At 38.0% G+C, this 25,181-nt stretch overlaps 1 protein-coding gene across 2 annotated transcripts in view; it reads right to left on the bottom strand.

The window, feature by feature from the left end:
- The window catches only part of F8 (coagulation factor VIII), a 100,233-nt gene that overhangs the window by 56,461 nt on the left and 18,591 nt on the right, over positions 1 to 25,181 (bottom strand). For both annotated transcript variants that reach the window (XM_031445200.2, XM_031445202.2), the window contains 10 exons: positions 24,938 to 25,060; positions 21,188 to 21,400; positions 14,506 to 14,574; positions 13,185 to 13,301; positions 11,521 to 11,742; positions 8,378 to 8,639; positions 7,918 to 8,089; positions 5,249 to 5,342; positions 4,037 to 4,251; positions 2,572 to 2,722 (listed from right to left, as the gene is read on the bottom strand). In XM_031445200.2, coding sequence (XP_031301060.1) covers positions 2,572 to 2,722; positions 4,037 to 4,251; positions 5,249 to 5,342; positions 7,918 to 8,089; positions 8,378 to 8,639; positions 11,521 to 11,742; positions 13,185 to 13,301; positions 14,506 to 14,574; positions 21,188 to 21,400; positions 24,938 to 25,060 — 1,638 coding nt within the window. The remainder of the gene's footprint in view (positions 1 to 2,571; positions 2,723 to 4,036; positions 4,252 to 5,248; positions 5,343 to 7,917; positions 8,090 to 8,377; positions 8,640 to 11,520; positions 11,743 to 13,184; positions 13,302 to 14,505; positions 14,575 to 21,187; positions 21,401 to 24,937; positions 25,061 to 25,181) is intronic.

Raw genomic sequence — 25,181 nt, 5'->3', positions numbered from 1 at the left:
TTGACCATTTTTTTCATGTACTTATTTCCCTTCCATATATCTTCTGTGGTAATGTGTCAGTTCAAATCGTTTGCCCAGTTTTAGAGGTTGGCTTGTTTTCTCACCATTGAGTCTGAGATTTTAGATACGGATATGTGATTTGCAAATATTTCCTACCAATCTGTGGCTTGTCTTTTCATTCTCCTTAGCAATATCTTTTTTAGAGGAAAAGCTTTTAATTTTGATGAAATCCAATTTATCAAGTTTTTCATTCTATGAATTTTGATTTTGGCATCGTCTATGAGAACACTTTGCCTAGCTCCAAGTCATGAAAAATTTCCTCTACATTTTCTGTGAGACATTTTGACTTAATCTGTAAGTGTGAGATTTAGGTCGAGGTTCATCTTTTTTATATGGATGATCAATTGTTCCAATGCTATTGCATTTCTATCCTCATCAAAAATCAGTGAATCATGTATGTATGTGTCTGTTTCTGCAGTATGTATTCTAAGTCATTCATCTTTGTCAATACAATGCTATCTTGGTTACTGTAGCTTTATAGTAAGTCTTAAAATCAGGTAATAGGAGCCCCCCAACTTAATTTTTCTTTTTCAAAGTTGTCTTGGCTATTCTAGTTCCTTTTCCTCTCCATATAAATTTTATAATATACTTTTCCCTACCAACAAAAAATCGTGCTGAGATTTTAATAATGCATTAAATATATGGATGATTTTGGGAATAGCTGACATCTTTATGAGTCATCCAATCTGTGAACGTTGTATGTGTCTCACTTTTTTAGATGTTTTAAAATGTCTTTCATCAGTGTTTTGTAATTTTCAGTGTACAGGTCCTGCACATGTTTTGTTACATTTATTTTAGTTTTGAGCTATTATAAATGGTATTATTTTTGTAATTTAGACTTCCAACAGTTTTCTGTTGTTACATGGAAATATGAATGACTTTCGCAGGTTGACTTTGCATTCTGCAATCAGACTAAACTCACTTATTAGTTCTAGGAGCTTTTTTGTGTAGTTTGTGAGTTTTTTATGTAGATAATCGTGTCATATTCGGTTTTATTTCTTCCAATCTGCATGCTTTTAATTCTTTCTAGTCTCCTTCCTTAATTTACCTTTTCAACATTCTCAGATGGCTGCTCCATACATTAAGGTAAAATCCTTAACTATCCTACAGAATGCAAGTAAGAATGGTTGCAGTTTGTAGGATAGACAGAGTGACACGTGCTTATTCTGTCTTAACCAGAACCAGGGCTCCAGAAGGCACATACTTTTAATTTCAGTGGTTTCAATCAGATTGGTTTCAAAAAGACTTCTAGTTATCCGCTAGCATTGTATGACAACACTCTTTTACTCACAAGCCCACTAGTACTGTCTTATAATTTTGCCAGTCTGATAGGTAAAAAGTGCTACTGCAATGGTATTCTATTTTGCATTTCCCTGTAGTGAGGTTGAAATTTGTATCATATTTTTGACCATTCAAATTTGTGTGTGTATATAAACACATAGGTATGTATGTTATAGACTGAATGTTCCTCCCACTCAAATTCGTGTGTTGAAGTTCTAACTCCTAATACCTCAGAATGTGACTGCATTTAGAGATAGGGTCTGTAAACAAGTAATTCTTTAAAAATGAGGTCATTAGGGTGGGTTCTAACCTTATATGATTGGTGTCCTTATAGGAAGAGGAAATTTGTACACAGACATGTGCATGCACAGCGGAAAGACCATGTGAGGAAACAGCCTCAAGAACTGTGAGGAAATAAATGTCTATTGTCGCAACCAGCCAGTCTGTGGCACTTTGTTATGGAAAGCCTAGCAGACTAGTACAGTGGCCATATGTCCTTGTACATGATTATATAGTCACAGTAACAATATATTCTAACATGGGTTACCTGGACACAAAATGGTTAGTGGAAAGGTATAATATAGAAGGCAATGGGCAGGTAAAAGGGAAGGCGAAGCCAAGTAAATATCAAAAAGATCACATTGTATGCTTTAAATATGTACAATTTTTTTTAGAGGACGTACTGGGGATTGAACTCAGGACCTCATGTGTGCTAAACATGTGGTCTATCACTGAGCTATGTCCCTCCCCCCCAAATATACATAATTTTTATTTGTCAATTACATCTTGATAAAGTTGGAAAAAAAGATGTTTTTTTCGTAAGGGTATAATGCCTTCATTAATCTGACTGTTAAATTGTTATAGCTGGCAATTGTTTTTCACATGTAAAATTGCATTCCCTGTGTCCTTCTGGTGTAATTTACCAACTGAGTGCATTTTATATTAAGGATGGCTTGTGTATGTTTGAGTAAATGAAAACTGTATCTTTATTTGATTTACCCTTTAAAAACAAACTTTTCTAGATATTTGATTGCCTTCTAAAAGAAAAAAATACATTATATGATCATATTTATGCATTTATATAAAATTGTATATGTTCATATGTAACAATTTTTAAGGAAACATGACTTTTGCATGGCATATAAATTAATGCATTAACTGGACTTCAGTTTGGTGGCTTCAGTTTCCCTTTATTCATTACCCACTGCACTCAAGTGCTGCTTTGCTTACTGTGCATGATGTTGGAGACTTGGAACTCTGGGTCCTGGGGCTGCACTCCATCTGCATTGGGGAGGAAGCGCTGAATATTCTCTGTGAGGTACCAGCTTTGATTCTCATCAAATACAGAAAACAGGATGACATTTCTCTTGTCTGACATCATCTGTTAATTATATGCATTGAAAGAAAGAAAGAAATGCTACCAGTATTGACAGGTGGAAATTAGCAGTCTGTGATGGAAGTGATGGCATGCATATGATATATCTATAGTCCGTTGGTTCAATTCCACTTACTACGATGGCATGTCCCAGGGCCTGGGAGTGGGAGTGGGTGCTATGAACAGTGAGTATGTTTAGAGCAAATGTGTCTTCAGGGCAAGAGGGTGACTGGACCCATTAAACTTAATTTTCCTCCGGTCACAAGTCCATACTCTGGCTGATTTTTTTGGGTAGAGTCTGTAGCATCATTCTTTCTGTGTTCAGATTACAGGATTTTCACTCTTTAAAGACCTAAGTGATTATTCAATGTCTTTCTTAAACAATTTAGTCAAGTCAAGTAAGATTAATGCCTTCCTTAAACTTTCATCTAGCAAATGCCCTTCCACAAAGCTACTAATCTATAAGAAGTTAAAAATACAAAACAGAAATCAAATAACAAAGCCAAGATGAACCGTGAAATGCTAACACTAATACTTTTAAGTTTTCCATTCACAAAGTTTAAAGTTTTTTTCAGAAGAACACTGCATATGAACCACAGTCATGAGTTAGTCACTTGCTAATTGAGTCCACTAAGATGTGCAAACTTCACTAATATTATAAATTTTATTTTGTATAACCTATTGCTACAGAAACCAAAATGCTGAAGGGAGGAGATTGCAGAATACAGGTATATTTTAGTCACCTTCCAAAAACTGATGGAAAAGCTATAATTAGGAAAAATTAGTCAGGACAGACACATGGCCAAACTGACACCTCTCTGGATTTGTGTGCTACATGTTTTACCTGCATTAAAGGTCATAAAATGTTTCCTGACAAGTAGGAATCCTATATATCATAAATAACCAAATGGACATGTAGTCAAGCCTAAGCAATATGGAACCAAACAATGAGTTTTTGTGAAGAATTAAGCTTTTCAAATTCAGAGTACTTAACCTTGTTTTTCTAAAACAGCAGAAGTGCTCCAAATTCTAATCACATTCTGAAATATTTTATATCTTGCCCTGTATTTTGCTCAACAAATATTTATTGAACGCCTACTAAATCTTGTGCACTATGCTAGATGCTGCAGATAAGTTAACTTGTAGTCACCCACGATAAAACATGCAGGGAGGATGTCTAGGCTGTCGTATAATAAATGAGCTCATTTCTTTTATTGCCAATATTTTCTGAGAGAGTATAGGAAACGTTATCTGGAAGTTCGTACGCATTGTCATTTCAGTTTAGCTTCAAACCCAGCACTTGGAAAGAGATGAACTCACCTGGTTTCCTCTTTGATCTACAGATCCTTTGTAGCAGATGAGGAGAGGGCCAATGAGCCCTGAAGCTATATCTTTCTCTAGATTAACGAAGCTTGAGTAATAGCGGGTTAGGCACCGAGGATCTGATTTAGTTGGCCCATCCTCTACAGTCACTGTCCATTTATACTTGAATATCTTTCCTGGCAGAATTGGCATATCTTTCAAATGTTTCACACCTACCCACATCCAAAACCCCAAATAGCTTGATTAGAAGTGTAACAAGCCATATATTAGTAATCATGTTGTTTTTATTGCAAGGGCTCTACAAATTTATATGCACATATGAAATTTCTCAATAAATGAAAACTAAAATTGTACCTCTTATAAGTTTAAGATTCACACGTTTTTTTTTAGAATAAAAATGTGTCCAGGAGATTTTTGCTAGCACGTTAGTTTGAATTGAAATTGGCAGGTCTACCCACTAGTACAAATAGATAGCAATATTTTAAAACCATTTTAACTACGTAACTGAAAATGTATGAGAAGAAAAAAATCTCAAGTGCTAAAAAAAAGAGATATCAAAGCCGCAGTGACCTGAATAGATGCCAAAGCCTAGAGCTGTAGACAAAAGAACAATCATAGCATATCACCTAGTTCTACAGTAAACTCATATACTTATAATAAGAAACACACACTAAAGCAATATAAATGCTGTTTTTTTAAGTTTAGAATAAATATATAGACAAAGCAAGGAGTTATTTAAAATAACAGTACAAAATGTAAATGTTATCACCTTTAGTTTTATAAAAGTAAAAGTATGGCTGGCAGCCATTGAGAAATGGGAGAATAGAGGAGAGGGAATGGGAAAGGGCACAGTAGAAAAAACCCAGATGGTCAATAAAAGTGTGAAAAGATGATCAATACTACAAGAAATTAAAAAAAAAAAAGAAATTAAAGAAATTAAAATAAAGGCAACAATGAAATACCACTTTTCAACTACCAGATTAGTAGGATTTTAAAAGACTAGCTATCAAGGGTGTGGGAAATCATATTTTCAAACATACATTTACAGATCAAGGAAGATCAGTGAACCCAAGTAGGATAAACATGAAGAAAATGATGGCCAGAGAAAAATGACACATGTGGGGAAGAATGTATAAAATTATTATTGGGGCTGTGACCTCATCTGTATCTACAGGTAAGTAAGACATATAAAAGTGAGGTAACACTTACTTTTTGGAAATCTCCCTGAGTGCAAAGGACTGACATCAGTGATTCCGTGAGGGTAGATGTTATATGGTCTGCTTGCTTGATTCTTAAATATAATCTGAAAGTATAAATGAAATATAAGATCAAGTACTAAGACAACTAGGATCAACAAGAAAAGTGTGGCCTCTCTGCAGAAAACAAAAACTCCATTATATCTACAGTATGGGAGTTTGAGCCTAGATAAAGCTCAAAATAGTCTTTGCATAAGATTGCTGAGACAGCTACTTAAGTTTCTCATTAAAGGCTCCTTTCCATTCATTTAAAGTGATTTTAATTGCTTCAAGAGGCATTCCTTGCACCTTCTTACACTAGCAATTTATGGTCATGGATTTAAAGACGCTAGTTGCAGAGCTGTGTGATTTTTCTCCTCCATCATTCTGCTGCTTAGTGGGTTTTACCAAATGAGTGGGTTTAAGACAAGACTGCAAGTAGAAGTCAGTTTTTTATCCTCATATCACGCAACCTTAGACATAGAAGCTGTGTTGATGTCCTCAGGGTTCTTAACTGCTGCTTCCACATTGTTGCTCTCCTATCCTTGCTTAATGCTGTAATCAACTGTCTTCCTAGTCATTCATGCCTGCTCATCCAATGAAGATTCTACCACTGGAACCATTGTTGGGGAATTCAGTGCCCAAATGGTGGGAAAGACTGAGAGGAAGCAGTGTCTTCAGCAGACATCCAAATTTTAATTGCTACTTTATTTATTTTGTTGGCTCATATTCTTCCAGCTTGGCCATTAGAAGCGCCTGTATTTCTTTGACATTGTCCCATCCACCCCCCCCCCCCTTTTTGAGCACTTTCTTACTTTCTGGAACCACAAGATACTCCAGGTTCATCCTGCATTTTCCTTGGCCCAGTCCTAGAGTTGTTCATTCTCCATGGATCCTTGGTTCTTTTTATTGGAGCATGGTATTAGAAACATAGACCTGGGGTGTCATTGCTTCTAGGCCCTCTCGGTCAGCAGAGCTAGGAAATATACTAACCCCAATATATATATATATATCTATAATTATTTCTATAAATATCCTTTTGTATCTGTATTAGGAAAACATGAATTCACATTATTGTCTGCAACTTTAATTCAGCATCACATGATTTATTCTAGCCTTTCCTTTTATTTATTTATAATTACCCTCTCGAACAATTAGAAATCTAGGTCCTACTATCTGTCATCCATTTATTTAATCTTCAAATAGTAACAGTTTTCTTTATTCCTTTTCAATCTTAAATTTTAATTTTTTCTCCTAAGGATACTGGCTAGAATTTCTAGTAAAATATTAAATAGAGATGGTGATACCTGTTAGCTGTGTCTTGTCCTGATCTTAGAAGGATTTCTGAGTTTCACTACCAAGTACAAAAGTGACTCTAAGTTTTCTGCAGATCTTTATCAGGATAAGGATGTCCCTTGCAATCCCAATTTCCCAATGACTTTATTAAGAATGGAAGCTGAATTTTGATAAATGTTTTTATAAAACTATTGAGATTATCAAATGCTATTTTGCCCTTTTATGTCTCATTATATTCTTTTTTTTAAACATTTTTTATTGATTTATAATCATTTTACAATGTTGTGTCAAATTCCACTGTAGAGCACAATTTTTCAGTTATACATGCAAATATATATATTCATTGTCATATTTTTTTCTCTGTAAGCTAACACAAGATCTTGTATATATTTCCCTGTGCTATACAGTATAATCTTGTTTATCTATTCTACAATTTTGAACTCCCAGTCTATCCCTTCCTACCCCCCACCCCCTTGGCAACCACAAGTTTGTATTCTATGTCTATGAGTCTGTTTCTGTTTTGTATTTATGCTTTGTTTGTGTGGGGTTTTTTTTTTAGATTCCACATATGAGAGATCTCATATGATATTTTTCTTTCTTTTTCTGGCTTACTTCACTTAGAATGACATTCTCCAGGAGCATGCATGATGCTGCTAATGGCATTATGTTGTCGGTTTTTATGGCTGAGTAGTATTCCATTGTATAAATACACCACCTCTTCTTTATCCAGTCTCATGACATTCTTTAGTAGCTGAGTTGATGAAACCAACAATACATCTCCAAATTGATTTTTTTAAAAAAAGTCCTAACTTTTAAAAACACTGTTCATTGAGTATTCTGTTCTTTGCAGCATAAGAATTCTTAATATTCTATGTCTAGGGTTAGGAAGCATTTTCTGGAACGGGATGGATAGTAAAGGTGCTGGGCTTTGTGAGCTACATCCAGTCTCTTCTTCCTCTTCTTTTCTTTACAACTCTTTAAAAATGTAAAATCCTTCTAAGTTCAAAGGCTCTCCAAAAACAGACCATGAGACAAATTTGGCTCATAGGCCTTAGTCTGCTGATTTTTGTACTATATAACTAGTGGAAAAGTTCTAGAAGGATATGTATCAAAGTCTAAGCAATGAGTATTTCAAAGAAGTGACATGTTTAATGGATAGCATTAAATTTGTTTTCTATATACTAACATTTTAAAACAAATTTATAATTCACATTTATTTGTGTAACATTTATAATTTTTAAAAGATCATGCCCATTGTAGACAAGGCTCAATTAGGAAGTTTTAAAAAACTCAAAGTCCTCTAGAGTTTCTCTTCCATCCCAACGTTATAGCTTTCCCTCAACTTACCAGAAGTGTGTCTCCAACTTCACCATAAAGTAAAGGTCCCAGGATTCCTGATTCATACTGAATAGCTTCACGAGTCTTAAATGTTTCATCTGTGTATGCTATAAATCGGACTTTTTTGTACTTCCTACCAATCCGCTGAGGACCATTGTTCAAATACAGACTTTTATAACTTCTGTATGAGACACAAAAAGATGAGAGGTTGGAATAGAGAATTCTAGGTAAGGGACAGGTAGCTAAAATCCAGCTCTGAAACAGCTGTCATGATTTAATCAAGGAAAGGAGTGAGAAAAATACAAGCATCCATGATGTTAATTTTCAAACATATTAATGCCCCTGCCTTTTGATTCTGTACCTGTGCCCAACCCTAAACATGGCTCAGGGATTTGTTGCTTTGAATAACTAGGAAGAACTTTTTGATTATTTTTTGAAGAGAAAGCACCAAGGGTCAGAAGGTGCTCACCCGTCACTGGAGGTGAGGGAGGAGGGAGCATAGTCCCAGTCCTCCTCTTCAGCAGCAATGTAATGGACCCAGGTTTTAGGATGCTTTTTGGCAACTGAGCGGATTTGGATAAAGGGAGGAGCACTGTCACCATCAAACTTGACCACATCCATGTCAGAGTCGTAGGTATCACCATCATAATCTTCCTCTTCTTTATTATTTTTTATCCGTAGTTGGGGTTCCTCTGGGCAGCTGTCTACTTTGACATAAGCTTCCATACCATCTGGAGACAGACAAACCAAACCATGTCAGGTTACAGTGAGACTTCCTTGGTTTAACTCTTACAACTTTGTTTTCTCTTATTAGCCTTTAAGGCCCTCTCCTAGGTGTTCCCTTCTCTACACCAATGCTCTTTCTTGCAAGTCTCCTGTATGGATTACCTTCTCCATATCTAGGACTTGCTGGTTTCTTCCTTTGGTCTTTGCACTCACCATTTCCCTTCTGCCTGACTCAGCTCCAATTTGTGTGTTACCTCCTTTTTAAGACTCACTTGTTTACTCTTATAATACATATGAATATTTCTCTTTTGGAACTTACTCTGGGCCTATCACTCCCCAACTCCCAAATGATAAACAAGGACACCTGAGGAACTGCATATTTTCAGCATTTGGAAGCTTAGGTCAGACCAACTCCCCATTCCCACAGTTACCTAGTGATTGTTTTTATATACTCAGTTGAATTACGATAACAGCTCATCAGGAAAAAATGTTAATATATATATAAATTTCAGGACATATTCCAAATTCATAAGACATGAAAAGGTACAACTTAGAATTAAGGAAATATTTTATATGTCTGAAGAGCATGTCTACATGTGACTACTTGTAAACCCTATAGCAAGTCTATTCAACAATCTCAGTTTCATCTTCATATTTTATAAAATGTGGATAATAATCCCTAACCTATCTATGCCTTGTGGGTATTTTGAAGATCAATACGAAGAAGGGAGACCTGTTTACTGGTTGATGGGGAACAAGGCAGATTTCAGGAGCAGCAAATGACTAGTTTGGGTTCATGTGGCCTTAAACAATTCATTCTGGATCTAAAAATGAAGGGTTTTGTCCGAGGCCTAATAAGACAAAGCATTTTTTCCCCTGAAAAACAAGGATTAAAATCAGTGTAAAGAAGTGTCAAAAGAATAAAACAAAAACAAAGTGTAAAACAAACTCCTCTTAAACTGAATCAGGCTTCAAACTAGATAGTGACAAGTATCTGTGCATATTCCTCTGTCCCTATAGGATCAAGTTCCTCTTACTTGTCCTGTATGACATCCTTTGTCCCCTAATGTCTTGTCAAAAATCTCATAAATATTATGTAACAGTTGAGGAAGAGAGGTCCCTATTCTTCATCACTACAGAGGACTATAGACAAGGTCACTCACAGGACATAAGGGGAGAATAGTTGATGCATGGTAAGATTAAATCTCTTTCCCAGGGCAACCAAGAAACCTGAAGAGAGGGTTAATACAAGAGTGATAGGAACATTTTTGGATTGGGGTGTTTATTTTTTTCTTATTGAGTCGTATGAGCTGCTTATATATTCTGGAGATCAAGCCTTTGTCGGTTTCACTTGCTAAAATTTTCTCCCATTCTGTAGGATGTCTTTTTGTTTTACTTATGGTTTCCTTTGCTGTGCAGAAGCTTGTAAGTTTCATTAGGTCCCATTTTCTTATTCTTGCTTTTATTTCTATTGCTTGAGTAGACTGTTCTAGGAGAACATTTCTGAGATGTATGTCAGATAATGTTTTGCCTATATTTTCTTCTAGGAGGTTTATTGAATCTTGTCTTATGTTTAAGTCTGTGATCCATTTTGAGTTGATTTTTGTATATGGTGTAAGGGAGTGTTCTAGCTTCACTGTTCTACATGCTGCTGTCCAGTTTTCCCAACACCATTTGCTGAAGAGACTGTCTTTATTCCATTGTATATTCTTGCCTCCTTTGTCAAAGATGAGTTCACCAAAAGTTTGTGGGTTCGTTTCTGGGCTCTCTATTCTGTTCCATTGGTCTATATGTCTGTTTTTGTACCAATACCATGCTGTCTTGATGACTGTAGCTCTATAGTATTGTGTGAAGTCTGGGAGAGTTATTCCTCCAGCCTCTTTCTTTCTCTTCAGTAATGCTTTGGCAATTCTAGGTCCTTTGTGGTTTCATATAAATTTTATTATGATTTGTTCTAGTTCTGTGAAGTATGTCCTGGGTAATTTGACAAGTGCTCTTAAACATGAAAGCTTGGGCCTCCTCAACATTTTCCTCCAAAAGCTCTCAATGGTGACAATAAAGGAGTAGACAAAGAGGGTTGTTAGATCATCCAAGATTAAGAGTTATCAGAGTGAATATACAAGAAGGAAAATAAAGGTGAGATGATCATGTAACACGAATTTTCATAGCTTATAGTGAGAAATGGGCTCATATTAACAATAATTTGAAACTGTAGGTACCATTGTCCCAACTTGCTTATACAGGACCTTTGACCCTTTGCAAAGTCAAGTAGTCCTTGAAAACCTCATGCAGTACCTCACATATGCTCACCAACTTCCACTCGCATGTTGTTTCTCCCAGTATCCTCTATCCCCTGACATGCCCTGAGTTTCCTAGATGTCTCTCATCTCCTACCAAGTATCTACACTTCATCTCCATGTATACCAGTTGTCTGTTGTTTCATATTGAGCACTGCAATATACTGGAGCCCTTATGGTTACAACCTATGCACTGTACTTTTTTTCCATTTCCCTGAATTTCTCATAAAACATCTCTTCAGCTATGACCCCAAATCCCTCTCTTCATAGTATTGAAGCCTCATTAATGGTATCGTGCTGGGAAACCAATGATAGATACACTGTCCCCCTCACTTTCACCACCTCATTCTTCCCTGGACCATTTCCCCTCCGTCTATTTCACAGGTAGATTCACCAGTAAATTCACAAGTACTACTAATAATCAAGCCCCCTTATACTCAAGGTAAAATATTTACTTTGAAAACTGGCTAAAACTAGGGAAACTCAGTTGAGGTCTAATATAATCCTATACTGGACAGTGGACAGTAAATTCCATTAAAAGAAGAGCTCGATATTTATAATGCTAGTCTTTAAGATGCACAGATATTACCATGTTGGTGTGAAGAGATATGACAGAACAATAGAAACTGGCCAAGATCCATCAGGAGTGTCTGAGCAGTAAGGAAAGTTATTGGCGAGATCTCCAAGGAAGCCTGGCGATGATTCCTCACAAGAAATGTGTGGCCTTCAAGGAAAATTGAATGTACTTCAGGGGTGGTGCCCATTCCAATCACATGCCAATAGACCGATTTCTTGTGACATCCAATCAGACCTGTAAAGTAGGAATAAGACAACTACGGTCAAGAATTAGAGAATTTGAAGTGGAAAACACTTCCTAAGATAAGATGGATGAATTGTCCCTACAAATTTTATTATCTTGACTGGAACCAAATTTCCTAAGACAGTAGGGGTACTTTCAAGCCAAGGTCATCAATGACTATCATGCTGCCAAATTCAATGGATATTTTTCAGTCTTCATGGCATCTGTTGACCATTCATTCCTTCCTGAAATTCTTTCCTCCCTTGGTCTCTGTGCCAAAATCTCTCAGGGTTTTGTTCTCCTAATTCTTATACTGCTCCTTCTTCTGTCTCCTTTCTTGATGTCTCCTCTATCCATCCATTAAATGCTAGATCACCTCAGGGCTCATCCCTAGGCCTTATTCTCTTCTTAATCAAATTCTCTCCCTCCCTGAACAATCATTCATTCTCATGGTGTTAATGATTATCCATATGCTGTTAACGCTCTTATTTCAGATCTTTCTCAGAAATCCGGACTCACACAGTCAGTCACCTTCTCCATATCTTCACCTGGATATCTCATAAAGCCCACATGTACAAAACAAAATTTTCAATCTTCATCACCTCATCTTCTTCCAGAGTTCCTTATTTCTGTGAATGGCACCATCCTGCATTCAACTATGCAAGTGAGAGCTATTCTTGTTTTGATTGTTACTTTTTCATATAATCCTATTACTACTATTTTTCACTTACTAGATAACCTGTTTATTATAACAGGCTGTCACTCAGGAACAGCCAGATGGAAGAGTGGCACCCCTGGAGAGGGCACTCTGCCCAAATCTCCATGTGTTCACCAACTCAGAAGCTCCAATCATATTATTACTGTTTCATTGCAGTATCTTCTTTTCTTTTTTAATTGAAGTCTAGTCAGTTTACAATGCTGTGTCAATTTCTGGTGTACAGCATCATGTTTAAGTTATACATACACATACATATTTTCCTTTTCTTATTCTTTTCCCTTATAGATTACCACAAGATATTGAATATAGTTCTTGGTGCTATTCAGTACAAACTTGTTTATCTATTTTATGTATAGTAGTTTCAATGCAGTATCTTCTTGAATCTTTATTAAAATACTACTTAGAGCTTTTGATAAGTTGTTTTAAGCATTCTCTATTTTTATTTGTTTCTCTTTGCATATTCCCTTCATGTTTTAGGCTTCCTTAAATATTTGTTCATTCTTGGATGCCCATTTTAATTTAAGCAAAAGAAAAGAGAAATCTGTGAGCTCTGTGTATATGGGCAGTCCATGATTTTTAGGTGACTGGAAGAAGAATCAGCCACTGTACTATAAGACCTTCCAGAGAGAATTCAGTGGGCTTTCCTCTGGGGTGCAGAACTGTCTGAGAACTGGAGAAGAGAGTTCTGGTAGTGAATGCAGAAGACCCTGAGGATTCTTGAGCAGGCTGTACATACCTGGCAGAGATCTGTTTATATAGCCATTGATTGTGTGCATTGTAGGCTGGGCCCAAGCAGATGGAGGATTCATAGCCTGCGTCAGGGACTCATTTTTTCCCGAGTGCCAACTTTTCCCTGAAGAGAGAGGAGGCAAACAGAGAGGGCCACTTATGTGTCTGTCTCACGACTGACCTTCCCTTTCTCCTTCCCTCCCTTCCATGAGGCAAAGATTTCTCACTCCTTAAGCATTTTTGTCAGCACAGTAGGCAAGGATGACTTTCCTTCAAAGTCAGTAAGAAAAAGGGAGAAGAAATTTCTTGCTCAAACTGATTATCTGTCCCTATATTTATCCATATCAGTAGGTGGAAAGGAATAACAAATGTTAACTAGGAGAAGGGGGAATATTGGTAAGTTTGCACCATGATGATTTCATTTTATTCATTAGGTGACATGTTTAAAAGGAAGCAGATGAAATTCATCAGTACCTGTCCCTGTCCTAACTGCTTCGTTAGCTTGGTGCAATGAAAACCCAAGAACCCGAAAGCTTCCCAACCTTCTTCGTTCAGGCAGAAATTAATTTCAATTAATAAGAGTGAAAACACTATAAATATTATTGTAGACAGCAGCTCCTTGAAGTTGCCCCTTTGTGTAAAGGACTGAAATTTTCTGAAGCACCCAGCCTTTGGAGAATTCTTATACATTCATTCACTCATTTATTCATTCAGTCAAACATATTTACTCAGCACTACTGAACACTAAGTACTGATGACAGAGAACACAGAGCCTCTGTCTTCAAGGTGCTTACAATTTAGCCTGAATAGACAGAGAAGTGGACAATTGTAATAAAGAGTGAAGAGTGATGTAATAGACATGAGAACAGGGTATTATGGGAGAAAAGAGAAGGAGCTTAACTTTGCTTGAATGGAAAGGAATACGGGGTCAAAGAAGATAAATATTAAATAAAGCAGACAATGATGATTTCATGTGATAAGGAGGAAGCTCCAGGTACTGTGGAAATATATAAAGAGGCATCTAACCTAGAGCACGGGGAGAAGGAGAAATTTACCGGTGTGAAGCTGGAGATAGGCTTTGCAAGTGGAAGAAACAGCATGAGCAAAGGATGCAAGAAAAAGCTTCTTCCATTGGAACTCAGGTTGCACTTTTTTTCTTGGAATTCATTTCAATCCCCATCTCCTTCCTTCCTGAACAGTAATGTAGCTTATGCTTTTTCTATAATCACTTCCTCTAGACAATAACGGCCCTCATGTTTAAGGACCAGATTAAATTAATATATTTCATTTCTTTCAGGAGACCAAAAATCACATAGCAGCTCACTAACCTTCATCAAATACAGCAAAAAGTAGTACGAATTCACGCAAGGTCTGTGTCCTTTCTTTGTCCAGACTCCCTGGAAAAGAAGTGAGAGCATTTTTTTATTGAAAAGCGTATCACAGGAAATTGACACTAGGGGGACACATTTCTTCGTCAACTGCTTGAGAGCACAAATGTGTCCTTTGTCTCTTGGTTAGAAAGCAATGTTATCTCTTTGGTGTCACATCTCCTATATCAGTGTTTCTAAAAATTAATTACTAAAAAGAGATACATGATATATAGAATGGAATATTAATGGAATATTATCCAGCCTTTAGAAAGAAGAAAATTCTGCCATTTGCAAAAATGCAAATGAATCTGGAAGGCATTATGCTAAGTAAAATGTCATAGAAAGACAAATACTAAATGATTCCACTTACATATCTCATATAATGGCAGGAGGCGGGATAGGGAAAATGGGGAGTTGTTGTTCAGGGGTATAAAGTTTCAGTTATGCTAGATGAATAAGTTCTACAGATCTGCTTACAACATTGTGCCTATACTCAATGATACAGTATTGTACACTTCAAAAGTTCTTAAGATGGTAGATCTCATATGTGTTCTTAACACACACACACACAAACCCTAAGAGACACAAGGAAACTCTGGGAGGTGCTGGATATGTCTATTACCTTGATTTGGTGCTAAGTGTTTTTCTATGTCCAAAGTCATCAAATTATACACATTAAATATGTGCAGTTCTTTGTATATCAATTATATATCAATAAAGCTGTTAAAAATAAATTATATGCTATGTAGTATCAGTGAATAACTAGAAATCAAAATGTAAGAAAGAATGATGTTTACAATAGCTCAAAAAATTGAAAACTTAGGTATAGACACTGGTGGTGGCCATTTTGGAAGCTTGTTCTACCATAAGGACACTGGTGCTGGCAAGCATCACTTTGGAGCCCTTTCTCTAGCCATTAAGCACTGGCCACCAGCCAGTAGGCACCAGTCCCAGGACCTCTCAGGCCAAACAGCCAGCAATATGGGGACCCAGTCTGGCCCACCAGCAGACCAGAACCAGCCTGGGACCCCAGGCCCCCCTGCCAGCCATGTTGGCACCCAGCCCTACCCACAAGTGGAGTGGCACCAGCCCTGGGCCTCCCAGGGCTATGCAGCCAGCTGCACCAGGACCAGCCCTACCCAACAGGGACCAACAGCCTCTGCACAAGGAAGGGCCTGGCTGCCAACTATGTTGGGGGCCAACTCTCCCTACCAGGATGCCCATAGTGTGGCTCCATCATAACAGAAGCGTCCACACAGCCCACATGTGGGGGCACCCCTGGAACATATGGCTCTGGTGATGAGAGGAGAATGCACTGCTGAGACACATAAGACATTTACTACATAAGGCCACTTCTCCAGGACTAGGAAATGTAACCTGCCAAATACACAGAAATAAAAACAGAAAATAGGGCAAAATGAGGAGACAGAAGAATTATGTTCTAAACAAAGGAAAAAGATAAAAACATCAGAAGAAGTAAGCAAAGTGGAGGTAAGTAATCTATCTTATAAAAAGTTCAAAGTAATGATCATAAAGATGCTCAGAGAATTTGGGAGAAGAATGGATGCACACCAGGACATATTTCACAGAACTAGAACAAATCATAATAAAATTTATATGAAACCACAAAGGACCTAGAATTGCCAAAGCATTACTGAAGAGAAAGAAAGAGGCTGGAGGAATAACTCTCCCAGACTTCACACAATACTATAGAGCTACAGTCATCAAGACAGCATGGTATTGGTACAAAAACAGACATATAGACCAATGGAACAGAATAGAGAGCCCAGAAACGAACCCACAAACTTTTGGTGAACTCATCTTTGACAAAGGAGGCAAGAATATACAATGGAATAAAGACAGTCTCTTCAGCAAATGGTGTTGGGAAAACTGGACAGCAGCATGTAGAACAGTGAAGCTAGAACACTCCCTTACACCATATACAAAAATCAACTCAAAATGGATCAAAGACTTAAACATAAGACAAGATACAATAAACCTCCTAGAGGAAAACATAGGCAAAACATTATCTGACATACATTTCAAAAATTTTCTCCTAGAAGAAATAAAAGCAAGAATAAACAAATGCAACCTAATGAAACTTACAAGCTTCTGCACAGCAAAGGAAACCATAAGTAAAACAAAAAGACAACCTACGGAATGGGAGAAAATTTTAGCAAGTGAAACCGACAAAGGCTTGATCTCCAGAATATATAAGCAGCTCATACGACTCAATAAGAAAGACACAAAGAACCCAATCCAAAAATGGGCAGAAGACCTAAACAAGCAATTCTCCAAGGAACACATACAAATGATCAATAGGCACATGAAAAAATGGTCCATATCACTAATTATCAAAGAAATGCAAATCAAAACTACCATGAGGTATCACCTCACACCAGTCAGAATGGCCGTCATTCAAAAATCCACAAATGACAAATGCTGGAGAGGCTGTGGAGAAAGGGGATCCCTCCTACACTGCTGGTGGGAATGCAGTTTGGTGCAGCCACTATGGAAAACAGTGTGGAGATTCCTCAAAAGACTAGGAATAGACTTACCATATGACCCAGGAATCCCACTCCTGGGCTTGTATCCAGAAGGAAATCTACTTCAGGATGACACCTGCACCCCAATGTTCATAGCAGCACTATTTACAATAGCCAAGACATGGAAACAGCCTAAATGTCCGTCAACAGATGACTGAATAAAGAAGATGTGGTATATTTATACAATGGAATACTACTCAGACATAAAAACCGACAACATAACGCCATTTGCAGCAACATGGATGCTCGTGTAGAATGTCATTCTAAGTGAAGTAAGCCAGAAAGAGAAAGAAAAATACCATATGAGATCGCTCATATGTGGAATCTAAAAAACAAAAACAAAAACAAACAAACAAACAAACAAAAACAAAGCATAAATACAGGACAGAAATAGACTCATAGACAGAGAATACACACTTGTGGTTGCCAGGGGGGTGGAGGGTGGGAAGGGATAGACTGGGATTTCAAAATTGTAGAATAGATAAACAAGATTATACTGTATAGCACAGGGAAATATACACAAAATGTTATGATAACTCACAGAGAAAAAAATGTGACAATGAGTGTGTGTATGTCCATGAATGACTGAAAATTTGTGCTGAACACTGGAATTTGACACAACATTGTAAAATGATTATAAATCAATAAAAAGTGTTAAAAAAAAGTTCAAAGTAATGATCATAAAGATGCTCAGTGAATTTGGGAGAAGAATGGATGTACACAGTGAGAATTTTAACAAAGGGAAAATATAAAGAACAACCAAACAGAGCTGAAAAATACAATAACTGAAATTTTAAAATACACTAGAAGTAATCAACAGTAGGCTAAGTGATAGCGAGGAACAGACTAGTGAACTGGAAGACAGAGTAGTGGAAATCACCTAAGCTGCACAGAAAAAAGAAAAAAGAATTTTAAAAAATGAGAACATTTTAAGAAACTTCTGGGACAACACCAAACATACTAACATTTGCATTATAAGGATCTCAGAAGGACAAGAGAGAGAAAGGGGCAGAAAACATATTTGAAGAACTAATAGCTGAAAACTTCCTTAACCTGGGAAAGGAAACAGATCCAAGTCCAGGGAGTACAGACAGTCCCAAAAAGGATCAACCCAAGGAAAGCCACACAAAGACACACTGTAGTTACAATGGCAAAAATTAAATACAAAGATAGAATCTTGAGGGGAGGGTGTAACTCAGTGGTAGAGCGCATGCTTAGCTTGCATGAGGTCCTGGGTTCAATCCCCAGCACCTCTTCTAAAAAAAAAAAAAAAGATAGTATCTTAAAAGCAACAAGGGAAAAGCAACAAGTAACATAAAATGGAACTCCCATAAGGCTATCAGCTGACTTTTCAGCAGAAACTCTACAGGCCAGAAGGGAGTGGCATGATATATTCAAAGTGGTGAAGGGAAAACCGTATAATCAAGAATACTCTACCCAGAAAGGCTCTTGTTTAGATTTGATGAGGATATTAAAAGCTTTACAGACAAGTAAAAGCTAAAAGAGTTCAGTGCCACTAAACCAGCTTTATGGGAAATGTTGAGGGGACTTCTCTAAGGGAGAAAGAAAAGACCACAACTAGAAATATGAAAATTATAAGAGGAAAATTCTCACTGGTAAAGGCAAATGTACAGTAAAGGCAGGAGATAAACCATTTATAAAGCTAGTAGGAATGTTAAAAGAGAAGAGGAGCAAAACCACCTACATCCACAATAAGTAGTTAAGGGACATACATGACAAAAAGACGTAAAATATGAAGTAAAAAATATTAAAAGTGGTGGAGGTGATTAAAAATGTAGTGTTGTTAGAATGCATTCAAACCTAAGAGGTCATCTACCTAAAATCATATATATATATAGTATGTATATATATATATATATATATATATATATATATATATATATATATATATATATAGATTGTTATATATGAACCTCAAGGTAACTGCAAACCAAAAATCTATAATAGATACACACAAAAGAGAAAAAAATCCAAACATAACACTAAAAAAAGTTATCAAATCACAAGAGAAGAGAACAAAAGAAGAAAGGAACAAGAAAGACCTATAAAAACAAACATAAAACAATTAAGAAAATGGCAATAAGTACATACCTATTAATAATTAGATGTAAATGAATGAAAGGCTCCAAGAAAAAGACAAAAAGTGGCTGAATGGGTATAAAGACAAGACCCCTAGATACTCACTTCAGATCTAGAGACACATACAGGCTGAAAGTAAGGGGATAGAACAGTGAACAATCAAAAAGTAAAATTAAGAAAATCCCACTTACAATCACATCAAAAAGAATAAGATACCTAGGAATAAATCTAACCAAGGAGGTAAAATACTTGTACTCAGAAAATTATAAGACATTGATGAAAGAAATCGAAGATGACACAAACAAATGGAAAGGTACACTGTGCTCATGGATTGGAAGAATTAATATTGTTAAGGTGTCCATAATCCCCAAGGCATTCTACAGATTCAATGCAATGTCTATCAAAAGCTAGTGGCATTTTTCACAGGACTAGAACAAATAATTCTAAAATTTGTGTGGACCATAAAGGACCAGGACACCCAAAGCAATCGTGAGAAAGAACAAAGCTGGAGTAATCATGCTCCCTGACTTCAGATTATACTTTAGTTATCAAAACAGTCTGGTACTGGCACAAAACCAGATACAGAGATCAGTGGAACAGAATAGAGAGCCCAGAAATAAACCCACACATTTATGGTCAATTAACCTAAAGGAAAGGAGGCAAGAACATACAATGGGGGAAAATACAGCCTCTTTGACAAATGGTATTGGGAAAACTAGACAGATACATGCAAAATAATCAAACTGGACTACGTTCTAATACCATATAGAAAAATAAATTCAAAATGGATTAAAAGACAACCAATAACAAGTGTTGACAAGGATGTGTAGAAAAGGTAACCCTTGTGCACTGTTGGTGGGTATGTTCAGCCACTATGGAGGACAGTATGGAAGTTCCTTAAAAAGTTAAAAATAGAACTACCCTATGATCCAGTAATTTTACTTCTGGGTATTTTTCTGAAGAAAATGAAAGCTCGAATTCAAAAAATTGTATATACTCCTATGTTCATAGCAGCATTATTTACAGTTGCCAAGATATGGAAGCAATCTAAGTATCCATCAATATACGATTAGCTAAAGAAGATGTGGTATATATATATATATATATATATATATATATATATATATTTATGCAATGGAATATTACTCAGCCATGAAAAGAAAGAAATAATGCCATTTGCAGCAACATGGATGGACCAGACAGCATTATGCTGAGTGAAATAAGTAACACAGAGAAGGACAAATATCATGTCATTTCACTTATATGTGGAATATAAAAAAACAAAATAAATGAACAAACATAACAAAATGGAGAAAAACTCAGATACAAAGAACAAACAGGTGGTTGCTAGAGGGGAGGGATTGAAGGGATGAGTGAAATAGGTGAGGGAGATTAAGAGGTACAAACGTCCAGTTACAAAATAAATGAGTCACAGGGATAAAATGTACAGCATGAGGAATATAGTCAATGATGCTGTAATAACTTTGCATTTGACAGATGGTAACTAGAGTTATGGTGGTGATCATTTTCTAATGTACAGAAATACTGAGTCACTATGTCAGTTGGAAGTACATGATTTTTAGAATAAAAACTTGTAAACATATATAAATGCTTGCTTTTCTCAGATTTTTATGTTTCTGGGTCCAGTATGACAAACTAAACCCCTGAAGTGGGCTAGGCACCATTGATCATACACTTAGATATGTTTACCTGCATGGAGGTTTCCAGGAACCTAACACAAAATTGACGAAAGGCACTACTGAGACAGCCCATTGGATATTTGTAGTAGAAAGTAGAAGTGCTTTGAGAAGAGAGACCTAATTCCAGAACTTTTACGGCTACATAGGATGGGCACATGTTCCTCTCAGAGACTGGATCATGCCCCTTTTCATGGGCATCATGTTGGGCACAGAAGCCTCTTTCAGATGCACTGAAAGTGCAGACCCAGGCGTTTGCACTCGCTTCAGCTCCGTCTTACCCTTGCTTATCCTTACCTTCTCTACAAACCAGCAGGGCTCCAACGAGGCCTGAGTTCAAATCCCTTACCAGGTCCACATGAGAAAGATATGAGTAGGTAAGACATGGTGGGTCAGAGGCTGTTGGACCATTTTCTTTCAGGACCTGCCAAACGTAGGTATGACTTTTACCAGGAATGACTTTATCATCTTCCTTCTCCCTTTGGCTGGTTTGATCCTTGTATTCAGCACCTAAATCAAGAAGGGATAAAATTGTCCTTTTTGTGTCCATTGTGCACTCAAGGAAACATCAATTTATTGCTGCCACTAGATTCTACACAAGAAACTGTGTTTCTGAAACTTAATTTGGAATACCTGCAAGCAGCAGTTACAAATGGCGAGAAGCCTCGTACTGCAGAGCAGCTCTTCACCACTAATGCAAATATGAATGGTTGAGCAGTTCTCTGAGACCTTCAGATTCTAACGAGTAATACTACTTCCATTATTGCATTTTTTGTCTAATTTAAGTCCATTTGATAGGTTGTCAGACAAGTGGGGCCACTGGGCAGACAGGTGGAGGAGAGGGAGGATGGTTCGTAGGATGATGTTATGCCCGCCTCCAGCATAAATGGATTTTACTTCTTCTAAATGAGTGCCAACAAAACAAAGAAACAAAAAGACCAAACCTGGTTAAAACCCGACAGCCATGACTGTGCAGTAGCAGAAAGGACTTAACTGGACACGATCGATGTTCATTGTGTTATAATTAGCACTGCGGCTTAGCCCCCGCCGCCCATGGGTTTTCTGTGCGCATCATGGGGAAGGACATGTGCAAAGGGGCCGAACACGACTGAGCACTCCAGGGGCAAGAGGCGTCCATCAATCAAGAGAGCACCTCCAAGCCAGGTGCAAGAGAAGGGAGACAAAAGCCGCCGCTTTTCCTCCCTTGGGTCAGCCTGCCTCCCGTTCTTGGGGCTGTATGCTTCCTTTTTAAAAATAGATCTTTTAAAATCTTTCACTACACACCGCGCCATCTCCCGACTGCAAACTTGTCTTTCGGCTATGACAAGCACCGGGGTCTTTACCTTTTGCGGTAACAAATTCAACTTAGTAGATATACACTGGGTATGTATTTTGTCTTAGACTCTTTACTAAGCACCTGGTAAAGCTCAGGGAAGGGTGAGATGTAGGGTTTTTAAAAAAGTTTTAAACTTGGTTCTTCTCTGGCAGGGCAGACCACGTAGGGGGTAGATAGTTTCTGGCTGTCCCATCCTTAGTGATGTTAAAATTGACCCCTGGCTTAGCCTGATACCTTTATTCTAAGCTGAACGCTCTATGTGTTCATTGTTAATGAAATGTTATTGCTTCTAGGTCATTTCAGTAGACAGAAGTAGAAAATATTTAAAGGCACTGACCTTAACACTTCTACTGAAACACTTTTTTAGCAACTTACCTTAACTTGTTGGATTTAGAATGGTTTCTGGCATTCCAGGGCAGCCCAAGGCATTCGAATAGGGTGCTCCTCATTTATACCCCATCTTATCCCACAGCATCTATACGTCTAAAAGAGGGACATCTCCAGCAGAACAGTACAGGAAACCCCCTGCACTGCCCCTACTCTGCCCATATTTTATTACAAACTCTCAGCAGACAAAGACCACTGTGAAAGTGCAGGTGGGTGGTCCCCACTATAAGGTCAGCCTCTTTGGTAAAGGGGCGCCCCCTCCAGTGTGCACTGGGTACACTTGGCTTCATCCAGAAGCAACGGCAGATCAACACCTGTGCTTGGAACACCGTGTTGGACATTTAGAAATGCCTGGAGTTACACATAGGGGTGGAGACTGTGGTTCAGGCCCTTGTGTGATTGTGGATTGGTATCAAATTCTGAACCATGAATACGTTTGAATAGGGAAATGGCTGCAACTGTGTCTATAACGTTTAATTCTTTCAAATAAATTAAGCAAAGATGGCAAAATGTTAAGATTTGGCAAAGTGAAGTGATGGGTACATGTTTGTTTGCTCTGTTATTTCCTGTACCTTTTATATTTGAAATACTTCATTAGGAAAAGAATACCCCTTTTCGTAACAGTAAGGCTGAGGAGAAGGACGGTGAATGGATTGGGAGAAGTGTAGCAGTAGGATGGCTGAGGGACCATTTGAGGTGTGGCATTATCAACATAGTGATACAATTCTACTTGGTTGTGTGACTTTCACTTCAACCATGACCACTCACTTGGTTGCTAGGACAATAGGTGTGGAAGAGATTTAACCAAGGTAGTGGTTTAGCCAAGTGGATAGAATGGAGATCAAGGAGGCCAGGAACTTGTGCAAAGTTGTGGTGAGCCCAGGGCATACAAATTGGGCAAGGAGGGAAGTAAAGACTTAAGAGGCAAGGCAGATGGTGAAAACTTTAGGGTCCGTGGATAGTGGATCCCAATGAGAATGAAGAGTTGTTGGAGTGGACAGTGAGAGAGTGACAGCTGGAAAAATAGGAGGTGATGCTCAGAATGTTTATTTCCTTTCCATCAGAGTCTTACCTGAGCTTATATATCAGCCAGATGAAAATATTCTAAGCAGAATGTGTTTTGTGTAATTTTCATCTTATATGAGGAACAACATTGTGGGAACATCTGAGAGTTCAAGGAGTCTGCCTGTCTGCTTCCAGTGCGCCTTTTGCATGGAAGATATCCTAATGAGTGTACAGAATCAACAGAGCCCACTCCTAAAAGGCAGTCATTTTGTAGTTATCCCTTGAGCCAGTCAAAGCTTTCTCAAGTGCTTTTGAGCTTGAGATACCCAATGAAAAGAGAAAAGTTGGTGAAGAAATCATAGAGCTTCCAGTTGAGAAGACTGGCTAACAAACGGGCTCAAATACACTGGTGTAAAACAATCACAATTTTATTATGCTCATTGATTCTGTAGATCAGGCATTCAGATAGGGCACAGATAGGTTGGCTTCTATGCCCCATGATGGCTAGCTGAGGGCTAGAATCATCTGGAGGCTTTTTAAATCACATATCTAATAGCTGGGCTGAAGGTTTAATGACAGCCTCAGAAGTCACAAACGATTGTACGTGTATCACAGCGGTTATCAACCCACACAGATTAAAGGGGAAGAATTATAGAGCACAGATTTTGATGGGAGGAATATCAAAGCACCTGCTACCATGCGTTAAAAGCACCACACCAGGGCATTGTGAAAATAAGCAACCAGGTATTTTGAAGTTGTTAGCTATCTCAGCAAGACTGCTGGGTAGCTTATACAAAGACCCTGTGGCCCAGGGACTGTGAGAATCTCTTTGGTCTCCACTGTCCACCCCTAGCTCTAATCTGGTTGTGTCCCTTGTCTGTCTGTGGCCTTATATCTGCTTCCCCCACTGCCCACCTCTGCTGTACGGCCACAGTGGGCGGGGGCTATCCTTCTGTGATCAGGGAGCTTTCAGGAGCAGGCATCCATCGGCAGAGCAGAGGAAGTGTGGACAGGGTGTGTGTGGTCAGCTGGCGCTGTCATGTGTCTCAGGCTGAGGTCCACAGCGTCGCCCCTTCTTCCCTGTTGGTTCTGCTAGTTGGCTCTAATAACATGGTGGCATCCATATTTAGAAATTGGGGGAAGGAGAGGCAGAAGAAATATCTGGAAAATCTGAATCTAAAAAAATCTAAAATGACACTGTTTTTTGTCTTCATGTATTGGGCCTAGGGTGGAATCTCGACCCCACCATTCACTAGCTGTATGACCTTGTACCTCTTCTGTCCCTAGGTGACAGGGAAACAGGAGGGTGTTTTACTCACCTTCAGAAGATTTCCAGTAGGATATGCCAACAGCATGAAGACTAACAGGATGAGAAGCCATGTTCTTAAGTGTAATGACCACTGTGTCATAAACTTCAGCCTGGATGGTAGGACCTAGCAGACCTGCAAGAATGAGATGCCCCCCAAAGGTTATTTGGAGGGTGGCATTCCAGAAAAGCTGTTATTACAAAAGTGATAGTGAAAGTCACAGTAGAGAAGTATGACCCTGTGACTGTTGATAAAA

Source organism: Camelus dromedarius, chromosome X, assembly GCF_036321535.1.
Source record: "Camelus dromedarius isolate mCamDro1 chromosome X, mCamDro1.pat, whole genome shotgun sequence".
Lineage (NCBI taxonomy): Eukaryota > Metazoa > Chordata > Mammalia > Artiodactyla > Camelidae > Camelus > Camelus dromedarius.
Note: the sequence above shows the minus strand (reverse complement) of the source record. Positions and strands in the feature narration are given on the sequence as shown.